Raw genomic sequence first — 26,241 nt, 5'->3', positions numbered from 1 at the left:
GACAAGGGGTGGTGGTTTTAAACTAAAAAAAATGTAGATTTTTGTTAGTTATTAGGAAGAAATTCTTTATCGTGAGGCTAGTGAGGCACCGGAATAGGTTGCCCAGAGAAGTTGTGGACACCCCATCCCTGGAAGTGTTCAAGGTGAGGCTGGATGGGGCTCTGAGCAACCTGGACTAGTGGAAGGTGTCCCTGCTCATAGCAGGGAGGGGTTGGAGTAGATGATCTTTAAGGTCCCTTCCAACCCAAACCATTCTGTGATTCTATGGGCTCTAGTATGGCTTGATTCACTTTGGAGACAACAGTGCCCTATGTCAAACTGTAAAGACATGAGGGTAGGGCCCAGATGAAGAGGTTTTTGCATTGTCATTCCCCAGACTATGTTCTAGACCAGAGGTGTCCAACTCATTTTCACCATGGGCCACATCAGCCTTGTGGTTGCCTTCAAGGGGCTGAATGTAGTTTTAGGACTGTATAAATATAGGAGTAGTTACATTTATACAGTCCTAAAATTGCATTCAGCCCTTTGAAGGCTACCTCAAGGCTGATGTGGCCCATGGTGAAAATGAGTTGGACACCCCTGATCTAGACAGATTTCTCTTTCTCCTTTCAAAGCACCCTCTATCCCAGAAAGAACATGGTAAGAGCCAGATCTTCATCTATGTTGGATTCAGAATGCTCCACAGATTTTGACAGCAAGCACTTTTGGCTTTGATCATATTGAGGACATGTGTCGAGAAGGGCTGGGGTTAAAATGTCTTCCAGCCTTGTTTTCTAGGAACAACGAAGGGTCTGCGAATAAATGGAGTCAGTCTGTGCAGTTTTAAACCCAGGAGCACTAGTCTTTCCCAGTGTTTAGATTTATGAGGTCTCAGGGGGATGGCAGGGCCAGCATGGAGAAGCTGAACGTTTCTGTTCATCCTTATTTTTGAAGCCGTCCTCCCTATTTTGGGGGCTGTAGAAACAGATGGATGCAAGACACTGTTATGGACTTTTCTCAGGTGCCAATCCATGTCTTGCAGTGCAGCTGTCCCCAAGTAATTTTCCTCCATTGTGGCAATCTATTAAGGGACAAACAGACTGAAGAATCGTGTCCTGCAAGAAAGGTCTTTTCAGTGATAACTCTTTTCAGTGGTGCCACACGATAGGGTGAGGGGTAACAGGCACAGACTGAAACACAGGAGGTTCCATCTGAATATGAGGAGAAACTGCTTTACTTTGAGGGTGCCAGAGCCTGGACCAGGCTGCCCAGAGAGGTTGTGGAGTCTCCTTCTCTGGAGACATTCAAACCCACCTGGACACATTCCTGTGTGATCTGCTCTGGTGAACCTTCTTAAGCATGTGGTTTGGACTGAATGATCTCCAGAGGTCCATTCCAACGCCAGCTGTTCTGTGATTCTGTGGAAGGTGGTGGCTTGTAGGAGTCTCTTTGCCCCAAGCATCATTTCTCTGCTTTTAATCTAGAGGGAGACAACCACCTTTTGGCTTGCAAAGCCCATCCTGAAGTCAGAAAAATGTGAAGGAATTGATAAAATGTTGATAATATTCCCTCTTCTATTTACCTGACTGTGCATTGACTTAGATACAATGGGATCTGTTGCTTCAGGGCCATTGTGACTTCAGGGCATCAACACCATGAAAGGATTTGGCCAAGTCAACATGCACCCAGCTGCTCCCCTCTCTTCGTGGCAGGGCATAGCTGAGTAGATAAGCAATATTCATGCCTTTTCTGACCTAAATCCTATTTTCCACCTGTCCTTGTGTCTCTCTTTCTCTCTCCATCTTTGTGTTGTCGTTTTGCATGTCGCCCTCCATGCAGGTGGAAAAGCCTAGCGTAAAGCCTTCCAAACCAAAAAAGACCACAACAAGCCATAAACCCCTGAAAAAGGCCAAAGACAAGCAGATCGCATCTGGCCGGGCTGCCAAGAAAAAGAGCGCCGAGACCTCCAACACAGCAAAGCCAGAGGACAAGGAGAAAAGTAAAGAGATGAACAATAAACTGGCTGAGGCAAAAGAGTAAATGTCACTGCACTTTCTTTTCTTTCTCTTTTTTTTTTTTTCATTTTCTTTCTTCCTTTTTTTTTTCTTTGATTAAATAAAGGCCACAAAATTAATTAGAGGCTTCTAATCTGCTTTTTGTTCTGATTGTATTAGAAGCTTTTCTGTTTTATTTCCAAGGAGGATTAGGGAATCCTTGTTTGTGAGGTCAGATTGTTCTGCTTTGCCTGCACAACATGGCTCTGCACAGAGTGAGGGTCGTGGGAATGCACAGACGGGGTTGTAGGAGATGAAGGTGATGGATCAACTGTTGTTGTGTCCAACAGCTTGTCCCTTTCCTTGGGCTTGGTCCTTCAGTGGCACGTAAGTGCCTGTTGAGGCATGGAGGGGTTGTGGTCTCATCATGAGACCCCCAACCCCTTTTGGGGTTGGCCATTCTTTGGTCATCTCCCACTGGTGTCAACAGGTGGAAAGGTTTCAAAGACAGAGAGGATCAAAGGTTCATTCGTGGTGCTGTGGCTCTGCTGTAAACCCATTAGAATCAGTGACGTGACCAAAAGTGATTTCCCCTGGTGATACCAGTGGGACTTTTGCTCCAAGAAGTGATGGGAAAGGAGAACCCTTGCAAATAAAGGGCCAAATCCTCCCCCAGGGTAGCTGGGGGGTATGTCCAACTGAATCAAGGCAGCTTTATCCATCAACTACCTGAAGGCCTTGATTTTCTTTAAAAAAGGAATGAGGGAAGACGCAGAGAGCAGTGAAGACTTCCCAAGCATGTGGCAGGTCAGACTAGGTTATCAGCAGGCTGTTCTTCCCTATTGTTTCCCCTAGGTTATGGATCTCTTTAGTTATACGTGGTTTGTTTTGAATCTTGGTCTGCTTTCTTCACTTCTGGGGTGCCAGTAAATAGAGCTAGATTCCAGAAATCGGTTTTGTTTGTAGATGTGACCTTCCAAGGGGTAAAAAGAGATGGGTCAGCAAGGTTGTCTAGAGCCATCAGCCCCCGTTGTTTTGACTCTACCAGCTGTTGTAGTTCATGCTGGCTTGTGAGCATCCTAAGAGGTCTGTAAACCCGTTGCTGGGACCCCTAGACTCCCTCCAGGCAGGATCTCAGGGTTTCAATCCTATTTACTGTGCTCTTACTCTAGGAGATCCCCATGCACAGCAAGTCCAGTTGGGAAGCTGTAAACACAGCAGGACCATTTGTCAGTGAGTATGAACTGGCCCAACAGACTGGCATTGCATACCCAGGAATCTGGGTTGTTGAGTCAATGGGGGCTGGGAGAGGTAAGGTCCCAATCCGAATTTACGCGTTTGACTCCTGGATTGAGTCCTAAATGCAGAAGGTTTAATCTTGATACCCCCAAACTGAGCTGTGAAATTGTCCCATAGCAGAGTAGTCAAGGTGCAGGGTTCTTCCTTATTTTTGCAGCTCAATATTTTTATCCTAACATGCGGTCCAGCTTGAAACTTCCAGAGAACGGACAATTGGGAAGAACGAAGTGAGGGATGGAAAACAGGGTAGGGAGGCATTGCAAGAGGGGAGTATAAGGACTGTGTTGTTGTAGAGGTGTTTGAATGAGGGAAGTCTTGCTGCTAGGATGTTTTAGAGATGTGAAACTATTGAACAGAAAAAGGGATGGGCTCGTAGGGTGAGGAGTCCCATTTTTGGGATCTCACCCCATTAGAATTGGGTCTTTTGGAAACATAAATGAGCGGTGGGCTACGAGGCTGAGAGAACGTTTCCAAAGAGGAGGAAAGCTCTGTGGTATACAGATAGTGACATTTGCTGGCCTTAGTAATGAATAAATGCCAAGTTCATTGTATTGTGTGGTGTGTCCTGTTTGCCTTGCGCTAACAGCCTAAAGCTTTGAATATAAGTACGTGTAGTGTTCTGAATTCAGTGGTGTATTTCCAAGCTTAGCTGTGTTAGAACTGTGTGCTATGAGCTAGTCAGGTTGTGTATGTGGAAAAATATATATTCATATATAGAAATATATATATTTAAACCTCCGATGTTTAGGAGGAAACCAGGGAAATCCTCCAGGAAGTAAAACTGTGGAAATCTTTGCGAATGTAGTGCATTTTTCGATGTGCATGCTCCATGGAGACGCTGACCTGTCCATTGCTTTTCTGAGCGCTCAGAAGCTCCTGCAGCACCTCTGGAGTGCAAAACTCAGCTCTATCTCCAGCACAGCTCGGCAAAAGGCTTGCGTTGAGCTGGTGGAGAGAAGTGCAGCTCACAGCTCTTTCCACCCCATCGCACAAGGGACAACTGACCAGAGAAGCCTGAGCTTCCAAGACTTGGTGTGATTCCTTGGCATTTAAATGCTTCATCCATCTTCACACTCCTCAGTAACAACCTCTCCTATGGCAGGATATAGCAACAACCGTGAAGATGACGTGTCACAGCAGGCAGAACATGTCAGGAAGGCATGTAGACAGTTACCAATAGCCCAACACACCAATCTCGTACATACGGAAAGACCATGCCAAACGATTCTCCCAATTATTTAATGACCCAAAGCTTCACATTCAAGCAGACAGCATGCTTGCCACCATTCCACCTTGAATTCGACAGGAATTTAGCCCTTGACTTCAAAGGTAACCAAATTTAGCCCAAGGAACGTCATTTAGATGTTCAGACCACCTGATCCAAGCATCTCCGTGACATTAAATCAACTGCTCATCATCTAGCGCTTCAGGGTTGCTTCTTCTCGATGAAGAGCATCCATCGTAGTCTTTGAATGAAACGTGTACAGTGAGTGGTCAGAACATAGCCTTATGTTTCCTTAATACATGAAGTTTTTGGTGACATCTAACTACAAAGCTAGGTATGAAGTGCTAGTCAGTGGTCTGAATTCCCTCTCTACTGAAGGCACCTTCCAAGAGCCATTGAGCTGCCTATTTTGGACACCTCTCTTTGTGTAGGTTGAATGACACTTGGAAGGTTTCAATCTTTTCAGAAAGAGCCTAGGAAACTGGTAGGGCCTGGGGACCTCCCTCTCAAACAGCAACAAAACAGGGATATAAACCCCAAAATAGGGATATAAATCCTGGCCTTCGCTCCACGTGTACCAAGTCCTCAGCACACATCCAAGCACATAGTTTATTGCATTGAATGCCAAGAACTGCAGCAGAGTCAGGTCTCAGGGTGAAATCCTGCACTGTTCTCCCTTCCGTAGACTTTGTGCCCATTTGACTCACTCAGGTTTATCAGAAAGGAGACAAAATTCTCTGCTGTTTCAAGTTCACTTTGGACTCTGAGCTTGTCGATCCCCCTGGGAAAGAGTGCTCTGCTGTTCTGTGTTTCCAGCTACCACAATGCTGATTCTGTTTCGCCGCTGATTTGTAATATGTTTTGCTTTCCTTGTAAAAAGAAAATGTTTTTTGCTTTTTACCCTGTCAAAATTCCTCTGCTGTCTATTGCTTGCTTTCCCATTTTCACTGTATTGTACTGTTACTCCTTTCTGCAAAATGGTGCTAATTGCTGTCTGAGCTCCTGTTTTCTGACTGCTTTGCACACCGATCACCTGCTTCTTCATTTGCAACGCGTCCGGCATAAAAAACGTGGCTCCCATGAATTCCACAAACTCTTGCCTCTTGGAGGCAGATAGGAAGTGTCTAATTAATATTTTGTGGCCTGGGTTTGGTTGCATATCACAAATTGTCTCTTGTAATGTGTTAAGCACACCTCCTCGTGGTGCTTTTTCATTCTTGCTGTCCTGATGAGAGTCACACACACACACAAACACACAGAACACACACACAAATTAATGTATAGCCAATTGATTGTGACGTGCTTGTGATCTTTGCTTGCTCAAAGGGTTCTTTTTTTTCCAATTATAAATAAATGCTAAAGACGAATACCACCTCCTTGATCTTGTTTTCTCAATAAGAAGCACAGTTAAGCGAAAGAAACACCCTTCCAACCGTAATCAGATTTGTGTTGCTTAGAAGCCACCACCACTTCCATGATGCTGTAGGGACAACTGAGCTGTCACAGTCCCCTTTAGATGGCCGCTAACCTCAGACTAGCCTGACATGAGAGCTAAGCGTTTGCAAATGTGAAGATGGACAGTGAATTCATGTGGACGGAGCAGGTAGTTTGCTTTTATTCTCTATATATAGTGTCTCCAGCAGAGGGTTGGTTCAGTGAGTGCCCTGCATGCAAGATGCGGCTGCTCCATCTTGCTGGTGTCCACGTTGCATTGGATCAGGGAGGAGAAACCAAGTCCCACCAAGAGCTGGAGGGAGGGGAGATGCCATGGATGAGGTGACTTAATTACACACCCTTTTCCAAATGCCTGCAGCTTTTGCTTTGGCCCAAAACCACCTGACCATGAAGTGGGTCAAGGGGCTATAAATCCTCATTGAAAGGAGGTGGAAAATTCTTGAGTTGAGCACTTCTAGCGTGCTGCAAACCCAGCTGCCGCTGAACAGGTGTTTGGCAATGTCTGTGGAAGTGCAAAGCACTGATTTTATATTAATTACAGCGTTTGCTATCTGGAAAAAATGATACCTGAGAAGAAAGCAGAGCTGAGGACACAATTTTATTTTAAATGGTGAACCCTAATCTTCTTTTCATCTCTTTTTTCTTTTAATTAATTTGTGAGCTCCTACCTGCAATTTTTACTTTTAATCACATTTTTCTTTTAATAGCTATTCGAATAACAACCCCACCAGCCTGGGGAAATTTGTCTTCATTGGGTTGTGTTTTGAAATCTCTCCTCCAACGTAGCTCTGCTGACTTCCAACCCTTTTCTGCCTTACCGTTTCTGGGTGCTATTTCTCATCTCTGCCCGGTTTACAAATCGCTTTCTTTATTTATCTGATCTGTAACTACATGTTAACAACAATGCTGCTTTCTGATGTCCTGCTGTATCACCCTGCCTTCCCTCTCCCTTCCCTACCAAATCCATCCATTCATCCATCACACATAACTATATGACCTTTAAAGTGTTTCAGCCGAGCTGTAGGTCCCGGGGTTTATCATGTCACCCCTCCACAGCTCATACTGCGGAAAATGTTCATTGTTAAAAGACTGATCATTGATGGGGCTTATCTGCAACAATCCACGTTGGCCAACAAAATGTTTCTCCCATGACATGAAGGTCTGGGTTCTGTTCCATGATGCAGGATGGGGTATCCCATGCACCCATGGATGGGTGATCCATCTAATCCCATCCAGCTGCCCACATTCATTGCTGGAAAATGTGTCCTTGTTGTCCTGTTTCTCTCCAAACTTGCTCAATGTACTCTTCTAAGAGACAGTAGGACCTACTGGGCTGATTACATTTATGGGGACCTGGGCTCCTTGGTCTTTAACCATCACTGTCTGAACCCACTGCTACCAACTCGCTTCTTAATCTTTGCCAAGTCATTAGTGAGAGGCACTTCCCACATTTTTCCAAGGGTGGTTGTGAGAGCAATGTCTGTGCAAAGCGCTGGAGGTGGGTTACCAAAAATGAAATACCTTGTTTTCTAAGAGCATTTAGTGTGGAGACACTGGCTGGAGTAAAAATAGTCTTAATTGTCTGCGTTGGTGTCTGGTGAGGGAACAAAGAGGGGAGAGAAAATACTGACATGTTGAATTTAAAGAGTTAAGTCTGCTTCTCACACTTTTAATAATGAAGCATCTGAGTGCAGCTTTGCAGAGATGTTGCTTTGATTGCACAGGGTGTGAGCAGTCCCATCTGGGGTGGCTGTCATGTTTCTAATTTTAATTGTTTGCTTTGAAATACATCATGTGCTAAGGGTTTCAGCACACACCCCCAAACACTTGTGCATGGGTGGATGAAGAGGCCTGATGGTCTCCATCTCTCCATTCTTCCCTGTGTCAGGCAGGAGTTTAAGCGCCTTGAGCACAGGAATGAGTTTAAGTGATTTTGCCATTTGCAAATCTCTGAGCTTCCTTTGAAAACCTCAGTTATAATTATTACATCCCTGACTGGCAGAGGAAGGTCAAAGGATGAGTAGGGATATTTGATCAGCTGACACAATATCCTTTGGATTTAGAGTTTAAAGATGTACCATTGCAGGAGAGAAACGGGCTTTTTAAGAAGATGTCTCTGTCATAGCTGGTACCTCCTAATATCCAAGGAATAACCACCATTCCCAACAGCAGCAGCAACATCAAATAAAGAAGAGCAGTACAGGAAGAAGACATTCCCTAGAATGAATGTGATACCATGGCCGTGTTCAGCACTAAGAACAGTATCTTTTGCACAGTTGGAAAATATTGTGATGTTCAGACATGGGCTTCAGCTCTCCTTGTTTCCAGCAGTGTTATGGTAAGTTTGATCCAGTTGGTGATTTGACCACCCACTGCCACTTGCTCTTATTTATGTGGACTTCTTGGGTTGGGAGTAATTGCAGTAGTGCCACTGGGCTAACTCATAAGCTCAGAGGTCTGCAATGAGGGGTAACACAGCTGTGAGTACTTCAGGAGTGGTGGTTTATCATGAATCACTTGTGAACAGTCTGAATTTCTGTTGCAGGGTGCCTTGGAAACAGCTGCCTAATCATGCCTGTCAAGTGGAGGAGATGTGAGCCAAAGGATAAAAGAAAAGCCTGCTAATGGATCGAAGGCATCTTTATGCTTTCTAAAATGCCAGCTTTCCCTGCAGGGAGTCTGCTCCCCGGAAACCAGCAGCAGGACCAGCTGCCAGAAAAATGATGGATGAGGAGTAGTGACAGATCTTAGCGATATGTGAGAGCGCTGAGGAATGAAAACCCTTCCTTCAATGTCGGCCGCTCAACGGTGTGAGAAATAGAAATGGGGAAACATTTCTAAAACCCCCTTGTTGTCATTTGCCCACCTCCCACCCCAGCCCGAGACATGCAGCAACCTCAAGCCCCTGAGCAAAGCTGGGTCTTCCCATATCTCCTTGGTGAGTCAGAGACCTGCATGTCCTGCCTGACTCTATGAGCGGTCTGGAGACCCATGTCACAGCAGAGGGTGAGGAGCACCCTCCATGGCATGTGGTGGAGGGGATCTCACCACACAATGGCTGCAGCTGGTGGGTCTGTCCTCAGCAGTTTAACAGCACCCAGGAGCACTTGATGGTACCAGTACCCAATGGTCAAGATAGGGAAATCCTGACATCAGTCCTTGGTCTTTGGACTGACCTGCTCCTTGGCGTGGTTCAGGGTTTAGTACCCAACTGAGGACTAGTTCAGCTGTGGCCACCTTGTCTGGAGCCAAGAGATTTATCAGCAGGGACACGAGCCAATAAGGCATCTTTAATTTAATGAAGTAGATAGTGCTTTGGAGTCACAGGGCAGTGAATGTCCTTACCCACATTGCTACTGCTCCCTCCCCTCTCATAGAATCACAGAATGGTTTGCATTGGAATGGACCTTCTGAGTTCATCCAGTGCCACCCCTGCCATGAGCAGGGACATCTTCACCAGCTCAGGTTGCTCAGAGCCCCATCCAACCTGGCCTGGGATGTCTCCAGGGATGGTTCATCCACCACCTCTCTGGCCAACCTGGGACAGGCTCTCACCACCCTCAGTGGAAACGATTTCTTCCTTTTATCTGACCTGCATCTCCCCTCCTTTAGTTTAAAACCATCACCCCTTGTCTTATCGCAACAGGCCCTGCTCAAAAGTCTCTCCTCAAGCCTCATTGCTGATCAGACTTCTGTGTCCCTGCTGGCTCCTTCCCACGCAGTCTTCAGTGTCCTCAACACCCCACCAGACCCCATCTACCCAGCACACTGCTATTCCCTTTTGCCTTCAGAATCATTTTCCCTCCATCTTCCCTGCCAGATTTCCATGTCTGTCCCACAGCTACTTCTCCAGTCCTTTTCTTTCTCCCACCTCTCCCCCTCCAGCATCTTTCCCTTCCAGGCCATCTTAAATACCCAACTCTACCATGGACCTTCTCTTCCCCATCCTCCCCAGGTTACTGTCTCGTGTCCGGTCTTGTCTCTCGTGGACTGTAAGCCTTTTTCTTCGCCTGTACAGTGTGATAATGCTCACTGTTTCAAATAAATAATACCTCACCTACCGACTGCCCTTTCATTTCTTGGTGTGGCTTCAGTAGATGTGTCTGCGAGTGCACTGTCTGTCTGTCTGTCCTCGTGACCAGTTCAGCAGCAGGTTTTGCTGCCCCAGCTCTATCCATAGTCTTTTGGGTTGACTCTACTGTGTTTTTGTTTCCTGGTACCTTTATGTTTTTTAGAGCCACAGCTCTATGATGTCTATGTAGGAGCCAGGCATATACAGAGCTGCATGACCTTCTGTCCTTTGCAGTTCTGGTGCATCTGATAAAGAGCTTGGCCTTTCTCCAGCTTCATGCAGAGATGTCCTGGGCTGACAGGTGGCTCAGCGAATGCAGCAACTGAGGAGAATGAAGGAGAAATCTTGTAGCCCAGAGCAGAAGCAGCTGATGTTAAAGGAACTTCATTTCCTGGTGCAATACAGAAAATGGTGGGTTGAAGTGTGTCAGTGGAAATCCAAGCAGATGTCCCTCTCAGAGGAAGATGCAGAAGGTGGCTTATCAGCATGACATGGTTCAGTGATGAATGCCCAGGAGGCTTCTCGTGGTTCAGAAGGTGCCCTGAACATCTGTGTCCTCCATCCCAGGCTAGGACTGGACCTGCCTGTGGTCCCTTCAGCCTGTGAGTACAGCAGGGACCCAATTGTGACTAAGTCCTGGGTGGCTCCATTCTCCCTTCTTGCCCTAATTTATTGCCTAAAAGTGCTGTTTTGTTTTGTGCTGCCTGGAGCTATGGAGGTGATGCTTCCTCCCTCCACACATGGAAAGATGCAGAAGCAGCTCAGTTCCTCTACCCTCACTGTGACCATCACTACTAGTGGTGTCACACCACCCTGACGGGACACAAAGGAGCCTCTTTGTCATGTTGAGTGAGCAGCTGAACTCACAGCATGGCCATCCATCTGGTTTCATACACCATCTGTACAACTTAGATCTCAATACCTAACTCAAGACCAAACTGAAGCTGGTTGATGGAGATGGATGGAAGAAGCATCAAGCAGTGCTAGGTCCCGTGGGCTTCTTCAATGCCTGTTCCTGTCCTTGGGTGTGCAGGAGGAGACAGCAGAGTTGAAACGTGTAAAGAGCTGCAATCCTTCTCAAGGAGGAGCGTGGAGATTCCATGTAGGACAAGCAAGATCTGCAGCTGGGTTGCGCTTGACTTCTCCAGGCTCTAGAGACTTCAGTGTAGATACTGGAAAGAGGCAGTTGAAAAGAAGATCCCTAGGTGTAGGTAATATCCTGCATCCTTTCCCACACCGAGAGTGAAGAAGCACTAGAACAACCTAAACCAGCAGCCAAAAATCTCAACTGCACAGTTTTAGGGACCGAATGGTATTTTGGACAATATTCCTGCATGCCACTGAGGTCCCTAGCTGACCTTGGGGGTACATTGAAGTCTTCTAACATCTAAATTTCTGCTAACAGAGCTTTGTAAGTGCTTGTCTATCTGCTGCTTTGCAGGTGGGCAGTTTGAAGTGCTGAGGTCCTTGCTGTTCACTGCACACAAATTTCACAACCAGACACTTTCTGTTCCTTTAACCCTTCCTGGCCCCAAACTGGTGAAAATTTCCATGGCACACCCATGCTGTGCAAGCAATAGCAACCTCTCTGCTTGCTTAGATACAGACCCAGGCTGATATTCTTCATTTTCCCTGCTGTAACTTACAGCTGTAGCCCCACTATTTAGTGCAGTTGCCTTTTCCAAGGAATGTGACTGAGGCCAGATATTGAGTACAATATTAAGGCCATTTTTCAGGACAAAGAAGACTTGTGTTTTTGTTGCTGTTATCACAGACAGCAAACTTTGATGCTCAAACACCCACAAAGCATTCAGCAGGGAAAAGTGACTTGCCATGTGCTGTAACCTAATTGGTAATGGCCTTTGCCCAGGAATCAATGGGTTTGTATCTTCTGAGGAACATGAACTTGCCACTGTCCTCCTGGGTGAGGTCCCTAACCATAAGATCAGGTCCTCCACAGATGACAGTCATCTCCTCACCTGAGTTCTCTGGAACAGAAAGGTCTTATTTCATGGTTCTTTGAAAAAAAATGCCCTTCGGTGCCAAACTTCACAGCTATATGTGCCTGGAGTTGTGTTGCTGTTCCTGAGCCATCAAGAGAGGATTCCTGCTGCTTCTAGTTGCTCTTGAAATCACCTTTTAATTTTCCATGTGCCTGGAGCTGATGCTGTCTATACAGACTCATAACAGCTCCCAGATAGTTAAACTGCTTTCAGTGAAGATAATTTTGCAGCAAAAGATAAATGTCATCAGCTCTGTTTTGATACAAGGTCACCAAAACACTAACACCTGAATCTGCAGAGGAGCAGGGTTGATCCATGAGCGGGTCCTCCACATCTGTGAAGAACAGGATAACATTGCTGGAGCCCAGCACCATCAGAGGCAAATTTAGACCCTAAGTCACAAGAGCCTAGCTACCTGCTGTTACATCAGGACCAGCAAATAGGAAACAATGCTATATGTGCTTGTGGTGGTCATCCTTCCATTGTTAGGTGCTGCCTCTGGGAAATGAACCCCTGCTGAGTTTCGTACTCTTTCTGCATCTCTCTCTCAGCCATAACCTGAGAAATGATCTGTCACCTCCAATCCATCTCTTCTCCATTTCTCACCTTGTCACATTGCGTAATTAACTTCTCCTGTATACATGGGTTTCACCAGGCCATGGTTTGCTACCAGCAGTCCTTGTGAGAGCAAAGATCTCCAAACTTCTTCCTCGCCTGACTAAGGCAATGATCATTTGTAAATGTTGCTGTTTCTGTGTTAGATTTCATTACTTTTCAGGATCAGGCTTACATTTCAACCCTCCAAATTGCACCCTCCCAGCTCACTCTTCCCAAGGCTGGGGTGTTCTTCTGGTGAGATGCAATGCAATGCGGTGTTCTCCCTGCTTACCAGTTCCTGAAGAAAATAATATAATTACCTCCCGCTCACACTCCTTCCAATTTAAAACAGGTTCTGAATGAGCTTAACTGAGAAGGACAATCACACAATTATCTCTATTTGATGCAAACAAGGAGGAAACCTGGGGATGGTGTGGGACACAGCTTCTTTCTCCTCCAGAAGGCTGGGTCTTAGACAGCCTGCAATACGTGGCTGCAGGATGCTCACACTCATGAGAAAAGAGCCAATGCATTAGAAGGAAGAAGTATACACCATGCAAACATGAACCACAGGCACCAGTTTGCATGACTGCCTCAACAAAGAGGTACCACATCAAGGCCGAGAAGGGTGAATTCCCCTGATGACTCCAGCAGGGGCTGAGGGAAATGTCGATGGAGGATGATTTCAGTTTATGTTGCTCCAGGGAGAGATGGTGTTTGCTTTCAAATCTATTCTGAAATGCAGGGCAACAGCAAGAGCAGGGTGACACACCAAGCCCAGGGAAGAGGTGGGATTAGTCTGGCACTGAACCACCTACAACCTGGAGCATCACATGAACACTGACACAGGAAGACCTGAGCTTAGGCCTCATAGTTGCTGCGTCCTTCCTTACTAGACCAGTTGTGAAGATGTGCTTGGAAGAGGTGGCTTGGCATTTGGAGTAGCTACTGGCAGCCTTGGGCATGTTCTCCACTGGGAAGGACATGGAGGCATCTCCAGCCTTCTCCAGAGACCAGGCAATGGGTCCTGTCCTAGCAGATGTCTGTGCATCAGCAGTATGGACCTCGTCTGTCCTGGCAGTTGAGCAATTTTTCAATGAAGAGCTACTCTGCATTTTTACCAAATCCCTTGATTTACAGTGCTGGGTTTACCAGATTCCCATAGGAACCAGTATGTTGGAAGGACTCAGCAGTTTTCCTACACTGGGGACACAGGGGAAAGTAAGGCCATGGTGACCTCTGCCAACAGCTTCTGGCAGCAAATGTCTCTTCACTGGAAATACAAAGGGCAGGACAAGGGTGAGTATTTGAGCCAGATCTGTCCTGTCAAGCTTCTCCACATGTTCCTGCCCCACGAGTTTCTCACACAGAGATGGTTGGTCTCACGTGTCCAGGTTGGGCTGGTTGCATGGGCCAGGAAGTGGTAACTAACACCTCATCACTGGTCCTGGTGTCAGCATCTCCTGCCCTCCTTTAACTGCAGACTGGAACCTACACAGAGCCAACGTCAGTCTGGGGGACAAAGGGGATCTCCACAGTCCCTTAGTACAACCACTGTGCAAATTTGCCCATTTTAAAAGCTGAGTTGGTTTCTCCTGCCTCTCCATCTGCTTTCTGCAGCCTCACAGGTTCGTCCTCATCCATCACACATCCCTCCTCATCCCTGGAGATCCTCCTTCTCTTTCTCTGCTAATTTAGATTGATTCCCCATTCCCTGCAGGTATTTCCATCCCCATCTCTCCCTCTGCACTTCAACAAGACCCAACCTTCCCTTCAGCACCCATCCAGAGCTTCTCCTGGCATCATGTACCATAACTCCCAGGTTTTGTTCTCCTATGCTCCCATCCAAGACTACCCCAGGTACAAAGATGGCCCCAGAGCTCATGTTAACAAACATCCAATGTGTTGGTGCCACCATCACCTCCTGGTGTCACCTGGGGTCATTGAGTAGAAGTCCTCTCAGATTTGGATTAGCATGTGTTAGCTTGGCTCACTTTCCTGAGGACCAAAAGAGCTCAACTCCCCCACATTACAGGGCTTTCATCATCCGCCTTGAGGGAAAGAAAATGCTTCTTTGTGAGACAATTTTACAGTGAGGTGCTCGTTTGATGCAGGTTATAATCAATTGGCAAGCATTTTTCACAGCTGATGGGTGGGCCTGATCCTGGTCATTGTTGAACCAGGGGCTGGTCAAAAGGGCAAGACCTCCAGCCCTCTCCCAATTTTGTGGATATCTATGGGTTTTGGACCAGGACCAGGCTCACCAACCAGCCTGAGGACATAGCAAACATGTGCGGGCTGCTTGGGGAGCGCTCTGCAGAGCCACTTGTCACGAGGCAAATTCCAACTCAATGGTGACATTTTGTTGTTGTGCTCCAGCTGATTTCTCTGACAGCTTTGCAATGATTCTCTTTCTCTGCTTCCAGGACCCCTGAAAAAAACACTGGTGCTACAGACCAAGAACCAAGTACCTTAGTGCAGGACCAACCCACATGAAGTCGAGCGCTTTCTCCTGAGCGGCAGTTGGAACAAACGTATAGTCTGCATGAAATGTGTATCGTCTGGCTGGTATATAATAAAGCTGATGATCAGAGCTGAATGACAATTCCTCTTGTCTCTCAAGCACTGAGAAGTTATGGTCACCTGGATCTGTGTAATGCAGTTAGCATGTCTGTGCCTTGATTTATACTCAGTAAAGTCAGACAAAGAAAATGGGTCCAATTCTCCCTTTATTCATAGCTGTGAAATGACACTGGTTTCAATATTCTTTCTAGTTTGCATGGTAACACAGGGGTCAGATTTACATCCATAACTCATGGAAGTATCATATTGGATTTCAGAGATTACCCTGGAAGCCTAGCAGCTCCTTTCAAAAATCCTTGTAAGAGTTAATGCACTATAAATTCTTAAGCACCATCAGGAACTCACATTTGGATGTCACCAGGTGAAGCACACCTTGTGCAACTTCTGGCAGATCCCCTTGGTGTGGTGTTGTAGCCAAGAACATCTCAGGTCGTTTCCTGAGGCTGTTAACATTAAAATTGTTCATTTTGCAATTTAGGTCAAATGTTGGATAAGACCCCAAAACTTTCTGGCAAAGCAGCATTTCTCATCAGCATTTTTCAAAACATGTTTCATTGCAAAATTGTAAAGTACAAACTGGAAATGTTGTAGGCAAATGTATCTGGTTCATGGGATTAGCATGTCTGGTTGTTCTGCATGTCCATCTTTCCTGAGTGAGGCTCCTTATGTCCACATGATACATCCAGCACATCATGGGAGACATAATCCAGCCCTATAACTCGTTCCCTATAGATGGCCAAGTGCATGAAGTACCCAGATTGCAGTTCCAGCAATCACTGGCCCAGCACACCACAATAAATAACTCCAGGTTTATACTGAAGTGTTATAACACTTTGAGCCAAGATTTGCTTTACTTTCCACAAGCACTAAATTTAAGCAGAAGGCTGTTCTTGCCTCCCAAATTAATTGTACAAGGCAGCTACTTCATCAGAGGTGAGCAGAGCTGGGCAGCTTCCATGGAGCTCCAAAGGCCTCCAGAACCAGAGGGTCTGGTTTGCTGGGTCTAGTTCAGAAGGAAATTGCCTTGGCTTTTGTGAAGGGTCTGGAGCTAAAGTGTGATGGGAGCAGCAAAAAAAGGCCTTGAGGTGCTGGAGCGAGTGGAGAGAAGGGAACGGAGCTGGGGAAGGGGCTGGAGCACAAGTGTGATGGGAGCGGCTGAGGGACCTGGGGGTTCAGCTGGAGAACAGGAGCTGACGGGAGACCTTCTGATCTCTGAACTGCCTGAAAGGAGCTTGGAGCCAGGGGGGTCGGGCTCCGCTCCCCAGGAACAAGCGCCAGGAGCAGAGGAAACGACCTCAAGTTGCGCCAGGGGAGATTGAGGTTGGATGTGGGGAACAATTTCTTCCCCAAAGGGCTGTGGGGCATTGGAACAGGCTGCCCAGGGCAGTGCTGGAGTCACCATCCCTGGAGGGTTGGACAGATGGAGATGAGGTTCTCAGGACATGGGGCAGTGCCAGTGTTGGGTTAATGGTTGGACTTGATGATCTCGAGGGTCTTTTTCCAACCAAAATGATTCCATGATTCTATGATACTATTTCAAAGTGAAAATTCAAGTCCATGATACAACTCCTCCTCCTGTGTGAGTGCTCTTCCTATACAGGCTCCTTTTCTGTGCAGGAATAAATTAAGAGTGATTCCAGCAATGGCTGGATCAACATTAAAATGAGTGAATGTTTTAGGAGATGCAATCTCCTTCACTTGCAGAGACTCTCGGTTACTACTGCTATTTGTTATTCATATTGTACTACTGCTAGAGGCACCCTGTGATGGCCAAAATTCCTGAGGGTGCCAAGATCTGTACAGATACAGGACAAAAACAGAGGGATCCACCCAAAGGATCTGGAAGGCAAGGCAGGAACATAAAATTGCCTTGAGCTCCTGATGTTCACATTGTGGTGAGTTCTTTTTGACAACAAAAAGATTGGAAAGATCCTCTTTGTCAAAGGGATAAAATACAGAGGAATATATGTAGCAAAAGTGTTCATACAAGCCCAGAAGAATAATTAAACTAAATCCGATCACTGAACCATTGCAAAACACCTCCGAGAAGATGTGAATAGTAACTAATGAAATATTTAATACAAAGGGAAGTAGATTACATGCTTGTGAATAATTACACTGAGTGTGTGTCTTGCCCAGGAGCTGCAGGGTCCTTGTTACACATGATTAAGTAATTAACTTTTTTGTGTATAATCACCACAATTGCACAGTTGTTAGAGAGGAGCCCCATCCAAAGTTCCAGCTCCAGACTTTGGTGGCCTGCAAGAGGTTTTGCTCCAGGTCCCCGGAGCTGCTGCTATCTCAGGGCCCATCAATTGACTCTGAATCAGATGAACATGGACAGAAAAGGCACCATAGATCCAGTCAGCCAAGGATCTTATCTACATGCAAGTATCTGTAATAACCAAGGCATAGTGGATGTCTTGGTGGATCATTCCCCTGGACTGGGCACTGATGAGGTCAAACCGCGAATCCTGGGGGCAGTTTTGGGCCCCTCAAGGCAAAAAAAGGCCTTGAGGTGCTGGAGCGAGTGGAGAGAAGGGAAGGGAGCTGGTGAGGGGCTGGAGCACAAGTGTGATGGGAGTGGCTGAGGGACCTGGGGGGTTCAGCTGGAGAACAGGAGCTGAGGGGAGACCTTCTGATCTCTGAACTGCCTGAAAGGAGCTTGGAGCCAGAGGGGTCGGTCTCTGCTCCCCAGGAACAAGCGCCAGGAGCAGAGGAAACGGCCTCAAGTTGCGCCAGGGGAGGTTGAGGTTGGATGTGGGGAACAATTTCTTCCCCAAAGGGCTGTGGGGCATTGGAACAGGCTGCCCAGGGCAGTGCTGGAGTCACCATCCCTGGAGGGTTGGACAGACGGACATGAGGTTCTCAGGGACATGGGTTCGTGCTAGATTTAGGTTAACGGTTGGACTTGATGATCTTGAGGGTCTTTTGCAACCAAAATGATTCTATGGTTCTACAATTCTATGAAAACATAAGAAAAAAAGGCTTGTTTTCCCATCAGTATCTGATCTTCAGGGAGATGGCTGGGAGGGACAGAAAGGTCAAGCCTAACATTCACCAAAATACAGACTGCTTTTCAGCTCCCTGAAGCAGCTCAGCACAAGGTGAGAGCAGGAGCAAGTGGCCACCAATTTTCATTTAACCAAAGGAAGCTGTGGGTAAATGTGCTCAAAGCAGGAAGGTGAAGTTTCACAGAGATGGGTTTTGAAACCACAGAGCTGATTTAAATGCTGACCCAAATCAAAGCAGAAGATGCCCACTTTAGAAAACATTTGTGTAACTCATAAATAACCACATATTTTCCCACCAGACTGGGTACCATCTTTCAGACAAACCAAAGAAGAAAAAAAATAGATTCAAATTTCATTTAATATAGAAATACAGTGTTCTGATTAAACTCAGCATCTCCTCCTTCATTTTCCCACAAGATTGAATATTTGCTGTTTATTAATAACATTTTCTGTATCTTGGCAGATTCTGCCCTCCATTGCCAATATTTCCCTTCCTCCTACTGTCCTCAGACTCTTGTTTTGTTCCTCGTCTCCTTCCATTTCATTTTTCTTCCCCTACATAATATTTCCTGTTAGGATTCCTCCAACTGTTGTATTACCCACCCAACATATTATATATTTCCTACTATGCTTCTCTTTTTACATTGCAAAGCATTTGTAGCTGGGAGTTTTCCCCATTTTGTGCTCTGCCCGTCTTGTTCTTATCCTGAGGTACTACTGTAATAGACATGATTAATAGGAATTATTCTCCCACCAGCAAGCCTAGTTCAATACAACTGAATTTTGCATGATTGATTTTATCTGCAGTGTACTTGGTACATACTCACAGCTTTGGCTGTGCTTTGTATCAGCAATGGTGCAAATCTATAAAGCTGAGGGAGAGAAGGGAATCCCCCAAGCAAGGCTAAAATGGGAGCAACACAGGAGACCAGAAATTAGAGCAAGGAGAGAAAATCAATATTTCCAGATCATAAATTAAATTAAATGGAAGGAGATAGATAGAGGCAAGAGGCAAAGTTTTCTGCTCCCCCCTCCAGGAGCTGGGCAAGAAAACTGGTCCAGAGAGAATGAATCCTCTAAAGAAGAGGAACAGCAATACTGGAAAAGAAGAGGAAAGTGATCAGGAGGGTGTTTCAGACTGGATTTCACCTTTTGTAGCTCCGGAGCTTCACAGATTTGAAGACTTATTCTGATTTTCAGGGAAAAGAAAAACCCAGGCTGAGGAGACATGTAAAGTTCATAGGAGATGCTTTGTTTGATTAATGCTGTTAAACTCCTTATTGGGTGGGTTATTTCCATTTAATGAGCCAGTGAGTGAAGGAGTTCGGTGGCTGGGGAGAGCTCCCAGATAAATTCATCAAACATCAGGGCAGAACTGAAGGGAATTCAATTAGGATTTGCGACCAACAGCATCCATGGTGTAAAGTGGCCAAAACATCCGGAATGCCATCCCTTGGATTTGCCCTTCTGATTTATGGGCCTTAGGAAGGTGTACACGTTAGGAAGGTGTAAATGCCTTCAACTAGACTGACTCCTTGCTGATTTACACCAGCCAAGGTCTGTCTAAACGACACAGAAAATCCAACAGCACCTTCTAACGCTGTGAATAATACGTTTGATTTGGGTTGTTTTTCCTCCCCCAATGATTCCTAGATGACTTATGCTTTCTTGTTTCTTCAAGGCTTTCAAAAATTCTGACCTGAATTATTTAACCTTTGTTCACTCCCCTTTTCCTCCATTGTCTTTTCTCTTTTGTTTCCTTTACCTTGATGTGTTTATCTCCCACTTTGTCATTCGAATCACTTCATGTCTCCTTCTACCCTCATGTATCTTTCATAGTTTACCCTTCTTTGCTCTGGGAAGGGGCAGGTTTTCCTATTTGGTGGCAATCAGTTTTTGTGACATATCTAGGTTACTGTCAAGACTCCTTCTCTGTGTAAAATGTCTTCCATTTTTTATGAATCTGCTTTAATAATTTATGCCCCATCAATGATGTATAATGAAATCACCATCCTGAAATGGCTTTTCCATGTTGGGGAAATGGAACAGAGGTAGGCTGGAAGGTACTATCCCCCAATGGTATTTTGATGCAAGATAAACCGCAAGTTTCAGAGGAAGGAGAAAGCTGAAACAGCTGAGAAGATGCTATTGTTTGAGGTCTGGATCAGGACAGAAACAAATGGACCTACTTTTACTTCACCTGTAGTGCAAAACATCACAAATCACATGAAACATCGTGATATTGTCACTGATGCCCTTTGGTTCAGAGATAACCAGCATAGAAACATAGAATCATTTTGGTTGGAAGAGACCCTCAAGTTCATGGAGTCCAAACCGTTAACCCAACCCTGGCACTAACCTATGTCCCAAGAACTTCATCTCCATGTCTGTTCAACCCCTCCAGGGATGGTGACTCCACCACTGCCCTGGGCAGCCTGTTCCAATGCTTGACAATCAATTCTGGGAATAAATTTTTCCTAATATTCAATCTAAACCTCCCCTGGCACAACTCAAGGCCATTTCCTCTTGTCCTATCATTTGTTACTCGGGAAAAGACACCAACACCCTCCATGCTACAACCTCCTTTCAGGCAGTTGTAGAGAGTGAGAAGGTCTCCCCTCAGCCTCCTTTCTCCTTAGAGATGAATCACCAAAAATAGCAAGACTCAAAATATCCTTCCTATAAAGTTGTATTCACACATGTCAGGATGCCAAAACCACTCCATTACTTACCTCCCCTGAGCTGCAGATCCACTGTGGTGCAAAGTGGATCACTAGGTGTAACTGAGGCTTATGACCCTCACCATATTGTGAACTTATGGTGGTAGGAGATCTGCTCTAGTCCTGGTGATGTAGGGATACCTGTGAGGCAAGGCTGGTAGTTGTGCTATCTCTTGTTGGAAGAGGATCAAGGGTTGAGAGGATATTTCCTCAGGAACATAACTGCTGCATCAAATTTATTTAGTCCACATCCTTGCAGTGCCATGGAACAGTTTAAGGAGTCAAACACACATAGGCAGTATTTTAACTGGCAGAGCTAATTATAAGGTACAACGAAAACACCCTGATCTTCCAGATGATGTGATAGGAAAGTGTGTGGGCCAAATCCTGGTGTAAAACACCATAACATTGCGTTGAACCTTGGTTTTGGTGGAATGCGGATGATTTAACACAGCAGAGGGATGTCCAGCCTAGGATCTAAAAATGCAGCTTGTTCCTCCTTGACATTCAGCAAAACCAAACTAGTGGCCTTTCAGTACTTGAAAGGGACCGATAAGAAAGATGGGGACAGACTTTTGAGCAGGGCCTGTTGCAATAAAACAAGGGGTGATAGTTTTAAACTAAAGGAGGGAGATTCAGGACAGACATGAGGAAGAAATGTTTGCCCCTGAGGGTGGTGAGAGCCTGGCCCAGGTTGGCCAGAGAGGTGGTGTATGAACCATCCCTGGAGACATCCCAGGCCAGGCTGGACGGGGCTCTGAGCAACCTGAGCTGGTGAAGATGTCCCTGTCATGGCAGGGGTGGCACTGGATGAACTTGGAATGTCCCTTCCAACCCAAACTGTTCCGTGGTTCCCAGCCAATGGAATAATGTAGTCTTGGATCCAGGCTCAGAAGCTGGAGCCCATCTATCGGAATGGTCTCATTCAAATAAGTACCAAATCCCCAAGTATTTAAACATTCTATCTCATGCACGCAGAGTTCACAAGCTATTAAATGTAATTAAATTAAAGCTGATGTTGGATTATATTTTTTGTGTGTTTTATTCTCCAGTCATCTCTTTAAGCTTTTTGCTGTATTCACGTTTTCTTAAACCAGTGGAAGCACAGATATTTACCAATCTGAGTCTAGCAGCTGCAAAAAAAAAAAAAAGTTCCTTTAAAAATAATTTCCTAAATTGCTCTAGGAGAAAAACATAAAGGAATATTTTCACATGGGAGTAAATATGAAAGGAATCACTCTTTTTTGCCTGGCTCCTCAGTATTTATCATGTGAATATATAAGTCTTCATAGAAGTGATTAAATATGGCAGCTCAAGAAAACATAATTGATATTCCTCTGTCCTTTGTGTAGCTCATTTTTTATTAACTATCCCTTGTTTATATTTCCTCAGGAGGAGCAATGAATATATATTCATGAAACTGCACAATCACAACTCCCAGAACAGCAGGTTTTCAAAGCATGAGCTATTTTTGTGTTAATCATAAATGTATTGCACAGAGCACTGATAATAGACATGATTGTCCATCCACTAGGACTTAGCATCATGACAGAAGAAGGTCTCAATTCTTCATTTATGTCTTGCAGAAATATCATAAATCATCTGTTCAAACCAGGAGACAAAAGCCAAAGCAGCAACAAAAGACAAAGCTTCTCAAAACAAGGCAATCTAATAAAATGCTAACTAAGCTCATGGCAAGGTTTTTAGGCTGGGTGCATTTTAGGAGAAGGATGTTCTCCAGAAATCTGGCTCAACTGTAACCATCTTCAGCGTCCTTGTCCTTCTCTGAACATACTCCAGCCCCTTCCCCAGCTCTGTTCCCTTCTCTTAACTCACTCCAGCACCTCAAGGGCTTTCTTGGCATGAGGGGCCCAAAACTGCCCCCAGGATTCGAGGTTTGGCCTCCCTAGGTGCCAGCACAGGGACGGTCACTGCCCTGTGGCTGCTGGCCACACCAGCGCTGCTACAAGTGCAATGGCCACAACAGTAAAATGATTTTCTCCCAAGAGGGGATCCCCCTTCCAGTCTTGAAACATTTCTTGTCAATCTAGTCATCCAGAAGACCCCAGTCCTGCAAGCTCTTAAGCCCTGCTGGGGTCTTCATAGTCCATATTTCTATGGAAATGGGTGTCACCATCCAGTTGATTATCACAGTTGTGTCCCAGACCAACCATTTAAAAGAGAAAAGAAGCAGGTCTCAGTTTCTTTATCAAAGCTTAATTAACACCAGTTTAATTCCCCAGCTCACCATTCTAGGCCAGTAGCAGCAAAGCACCTCTGTCCTGCCCAATATGTAGCATGAGGTGTATCTGGCAGGAGAAGACAAGCCTGCCTTTGCTTTATGTGACAGGGAACAGTTTTTGGAACAGTTACATACAGAGAAAATGCAATGTGTGGGTGACTGTTCTTGTGGTTCAGCTTTCCAGTTATGCAGAAGTAAAAATAGGTTAGTGGGTTTGCAGGGATAAGAAGATCCCACAGTCCCCACCATGGCGATGTGTGGCCAGATGGTCCCTGTCTGGGCAGGCTCTGTGGCCAAGGCTGTTCCACCCTTCCTAGTTACCTTCTGAACAGAGCTCAGAGTTAATCCTTCTCATCCAGGAGGGCATCTCTTCTTGATATCATACCCCAGGAAATGAGGAAGCCCCCACTTATCTCACTAAGCTCTTCTCCCTTGACACTTAAATATTCATTGCTTTATTACATCTAATAATAAAAAGCCCTGCTGAATCTCTAGGAGCTTCTCTTGACGACAATTCTTTCACTTTCAAAGAATGACACTAACCCTTTTTCCCCAGAAGATCCCAGTGGTTGCCCAATCTTGGTGACCCCAAAAACACTGATGGAATTTAACAAGGCAAGTGTAGAGTCCTGCATCTGGGCAGGAACAACCACAGGTTCCAGTATGGGTTGAGAAATTATATATTAGAGAGCAGTGTAGGGGAAAGGGACCTGGGGGTCCTGGTGGACAACAGGATGACCATGAGCCAGCACTGGGCCCTTGTAGCTAGGAAGGCCAATGGCATCCTCCGATGTATTACAAGGTGGGTGGTCAGTAGATCGAGAGAGGTCTTCCTTCTCCTCTACTCCGCCCTGGTGAGACCCCATCTGGAATATTGTGTCCAGTTCTGGGCCCCTCAGTTCCAGAAGGACAGGGAACTGCTGGAGAGAGTCCAGCGCAGCCACCAAGATGCTGAAGGGAGTGGAGCATCTCCCGTGTGAGGAAAGGCTGAGGGAGCTGGGTCTCTTTAGTTTGGAGAAGAGGAGTCTGAGGGGTGACCTTATTAATGTTTATAAATATATAAAGTGTGAGTGCCACAAGGATGGAGCCAGGCTCTTCTCAGTGGCAAACAATGATAGGACAAGGGGTAATGGGTTCAAACTGGAACACAAGAGGTTCCACTTAAATTTGAGAAAAAACTTCTTCTCAGTGAGGGTGGCAGAGCCTGGCCCAGGCTGCCCAGCGAGGTTGTGGAGTCTCCTTCCCTGGAGACATTCAAACCCGCCTGGACATGTTCCTGTGTGACCTCACCTAGGCGTTCCTGCTCCAGCAGGGGAATTTGGACTGGATGATCTTTTGAGGTCCCTTCCAACCCCAAACATACTGTGATACTGTGACACTGTGAACACTAGCAGAGTCCTTTCCAGTAAATCATCTCCAGATCTCCGGCCACAACCTCCCGCAATTTCCCAGATTCTGGCTTAGCTTTTGGCTTTATTAACAAGCATTTCGGCTGTACAGCCCCAAGCCATCCAGATTATTCTGTGTGACTCATCATATTTTTTTTTTGTGCTGGCTGTCTTGGCGTTGTCTGTGAGTTATGTCAGTGGTGATTTTGTATTTATTTCCAGATCGTTGAGGAAAATGTTGGCGAACGTCAAGCCTTATAGGACTCTCTGTGGATCTCTGCTTAAAAACTCCACAGACGGTCACAGATTCCAAACCAGACAGGTCATCCAGCTGGTATCTGCTGATCGAAATCTGCCGATTGCTTGTATCATCAACATCTCCTTTTGCTGATGACATAGAAAGGTTTGGTCATTGTCATGCTGGGGAAATACAGCACCAAACATGCATTTTTAAGAGTTTGTCTATTCAGTGACAGCTCCAACCCATTGCTAGGATTCCTCTGTTGCCATTGCAGCGCCTCTTTGATATCTTCTCTCCGACATCATACATTTTTCCTTGAGGTCTTTAGCTTCTCTTGTTAATTTTCTTTCCTTCTTTGCCACTGTGTATAATAGAAGATACACACTTTCTTTTTTTTCCATTGTTCTTCACCATTTCTTGTTATGGACCCTGAGCAGAGAAGATTTTGACTGTGGCTAGTTAAAAACCAAAATATTTTATGTATCTTATTGACTTTCACTGAAAAACTCCTAAATATCCTCCAGGTTTTCTCAGGCTGAATTTTCCCTCTTGGTTCATCTCATCTGCCTTGCTCGACAGCACGGAGGAAGGAGGCATCTCAACCAATTCATTGCTAAGCTAAGGAGGACAAAGGACAAATTGTTTGAGGTACTTAGGGACATGGTTTGGTGCCAGTGTTAGGTTGATGGTTGGACTTGATGATCTTGAAGGTCTTTTCCAACCAAAATGATTCTATGAATCCACCAAATCGGAAGGATGAATGTAGTGTTTTCACTGTGCTTAAAAATACATGGGTTGCGATTTGTAACTTTGAGTTCTTCAATCACTGACAAGATGTGGTTTGGATTTCATTTTAGTGCTACTGTGAAGCAAGCTAAGGGTGCATCTGTGCAGATGGGAGTTGGGTTTTGGAAGAACTGGTTGGCCTCTGAGATGTTTTCAGCAGAAAGATCTCAGCAGCACATGGGGACACAGGCACTTCTGAAACATCAGGTAGCGAATAGAGGCTGACGTCTTTGGAAAAACCGTCCTCCCGCATTTAATCACGACAAGTAAACACAGGACAAGGAGGTACCAGCTGGTGCTGTCTCCAGTGCTTTCAAGGATCTCCGTGAAAAGCACATGTAGAAATGCACCTTTGCCTTAGGCAGCGTTTTAAATAGGAGACAGCCCTACTCATGCCACAAATGATGTGAAACTGTTATAATAATGCTCTAAATCACAAGAAATGGTGCCTTGTATGGTCTCCCTGCCTTTTCCTTCTGTATGGGGAAAGGCAATTTTGCAGTAAAGGTTTCTTTTCTGCAGAGGTGTGGATTATTAATGGAGGGAAAGGCTGTCAAAAAAATAAAGTGAAAAAGGAGAAGGACTCGGGGGTGCTGGGGGTGAAAGATTGACCATGAGCCGGCAACATGGGCTTGCAACCCAG

At 45.6% G+C, this 26,241-nt stretch overlaps 1 protein-coding gene across 1 annotated transcript in view; it reads left to right on the top strand.

Moving 5' to 3' along the window:
- The window catches only part of MAP6 (microtubule associated protein 6), a 43,931-nt gene extending 28,595 nt beyond the window's left edge, over window positions 1–15,336 (top strand). Inside the window, exons 3-4 of the mRNA XM_065833660.2 lie at window positions 1,819–2,015; window positions 15,051–15,336. Coding sequence (XP_065689732.2) covers window positions 1,819–2,015; window positions 15,051–15,120 — 267 coding nt within the window. The 3' untranslated portion in view covers window positions 15,121–15,336. The remainder of the gene's footprint in view (window positions 1–1,818; window positions 2,016–15,050) is intronic.
- The last annotated feature ends 10,905 nt before the right edge of the window (window positions 15,337–26,241 follow it).

Source organism: Patagioenas fasciata, chromosome 1 (genome assembly GCF_037038585.1).
Source record: "Patagioenas fasciata isolate bPatFas1 chromosome 1, bPatFas1.hap1, whole genome shotgun sequence".
NCBI classification, from domain to species: domain Eukaryota; kingdom Metazoa; phylum Chordata; class Aves; order Columbiformes; family Columbidae; genus Patagioenas; species Patagioenas fasciata.
Note: the sequence above shows the minus strand (reverse complement) of the source record. Positions and strands in the feature narration are given on the sequence as shown.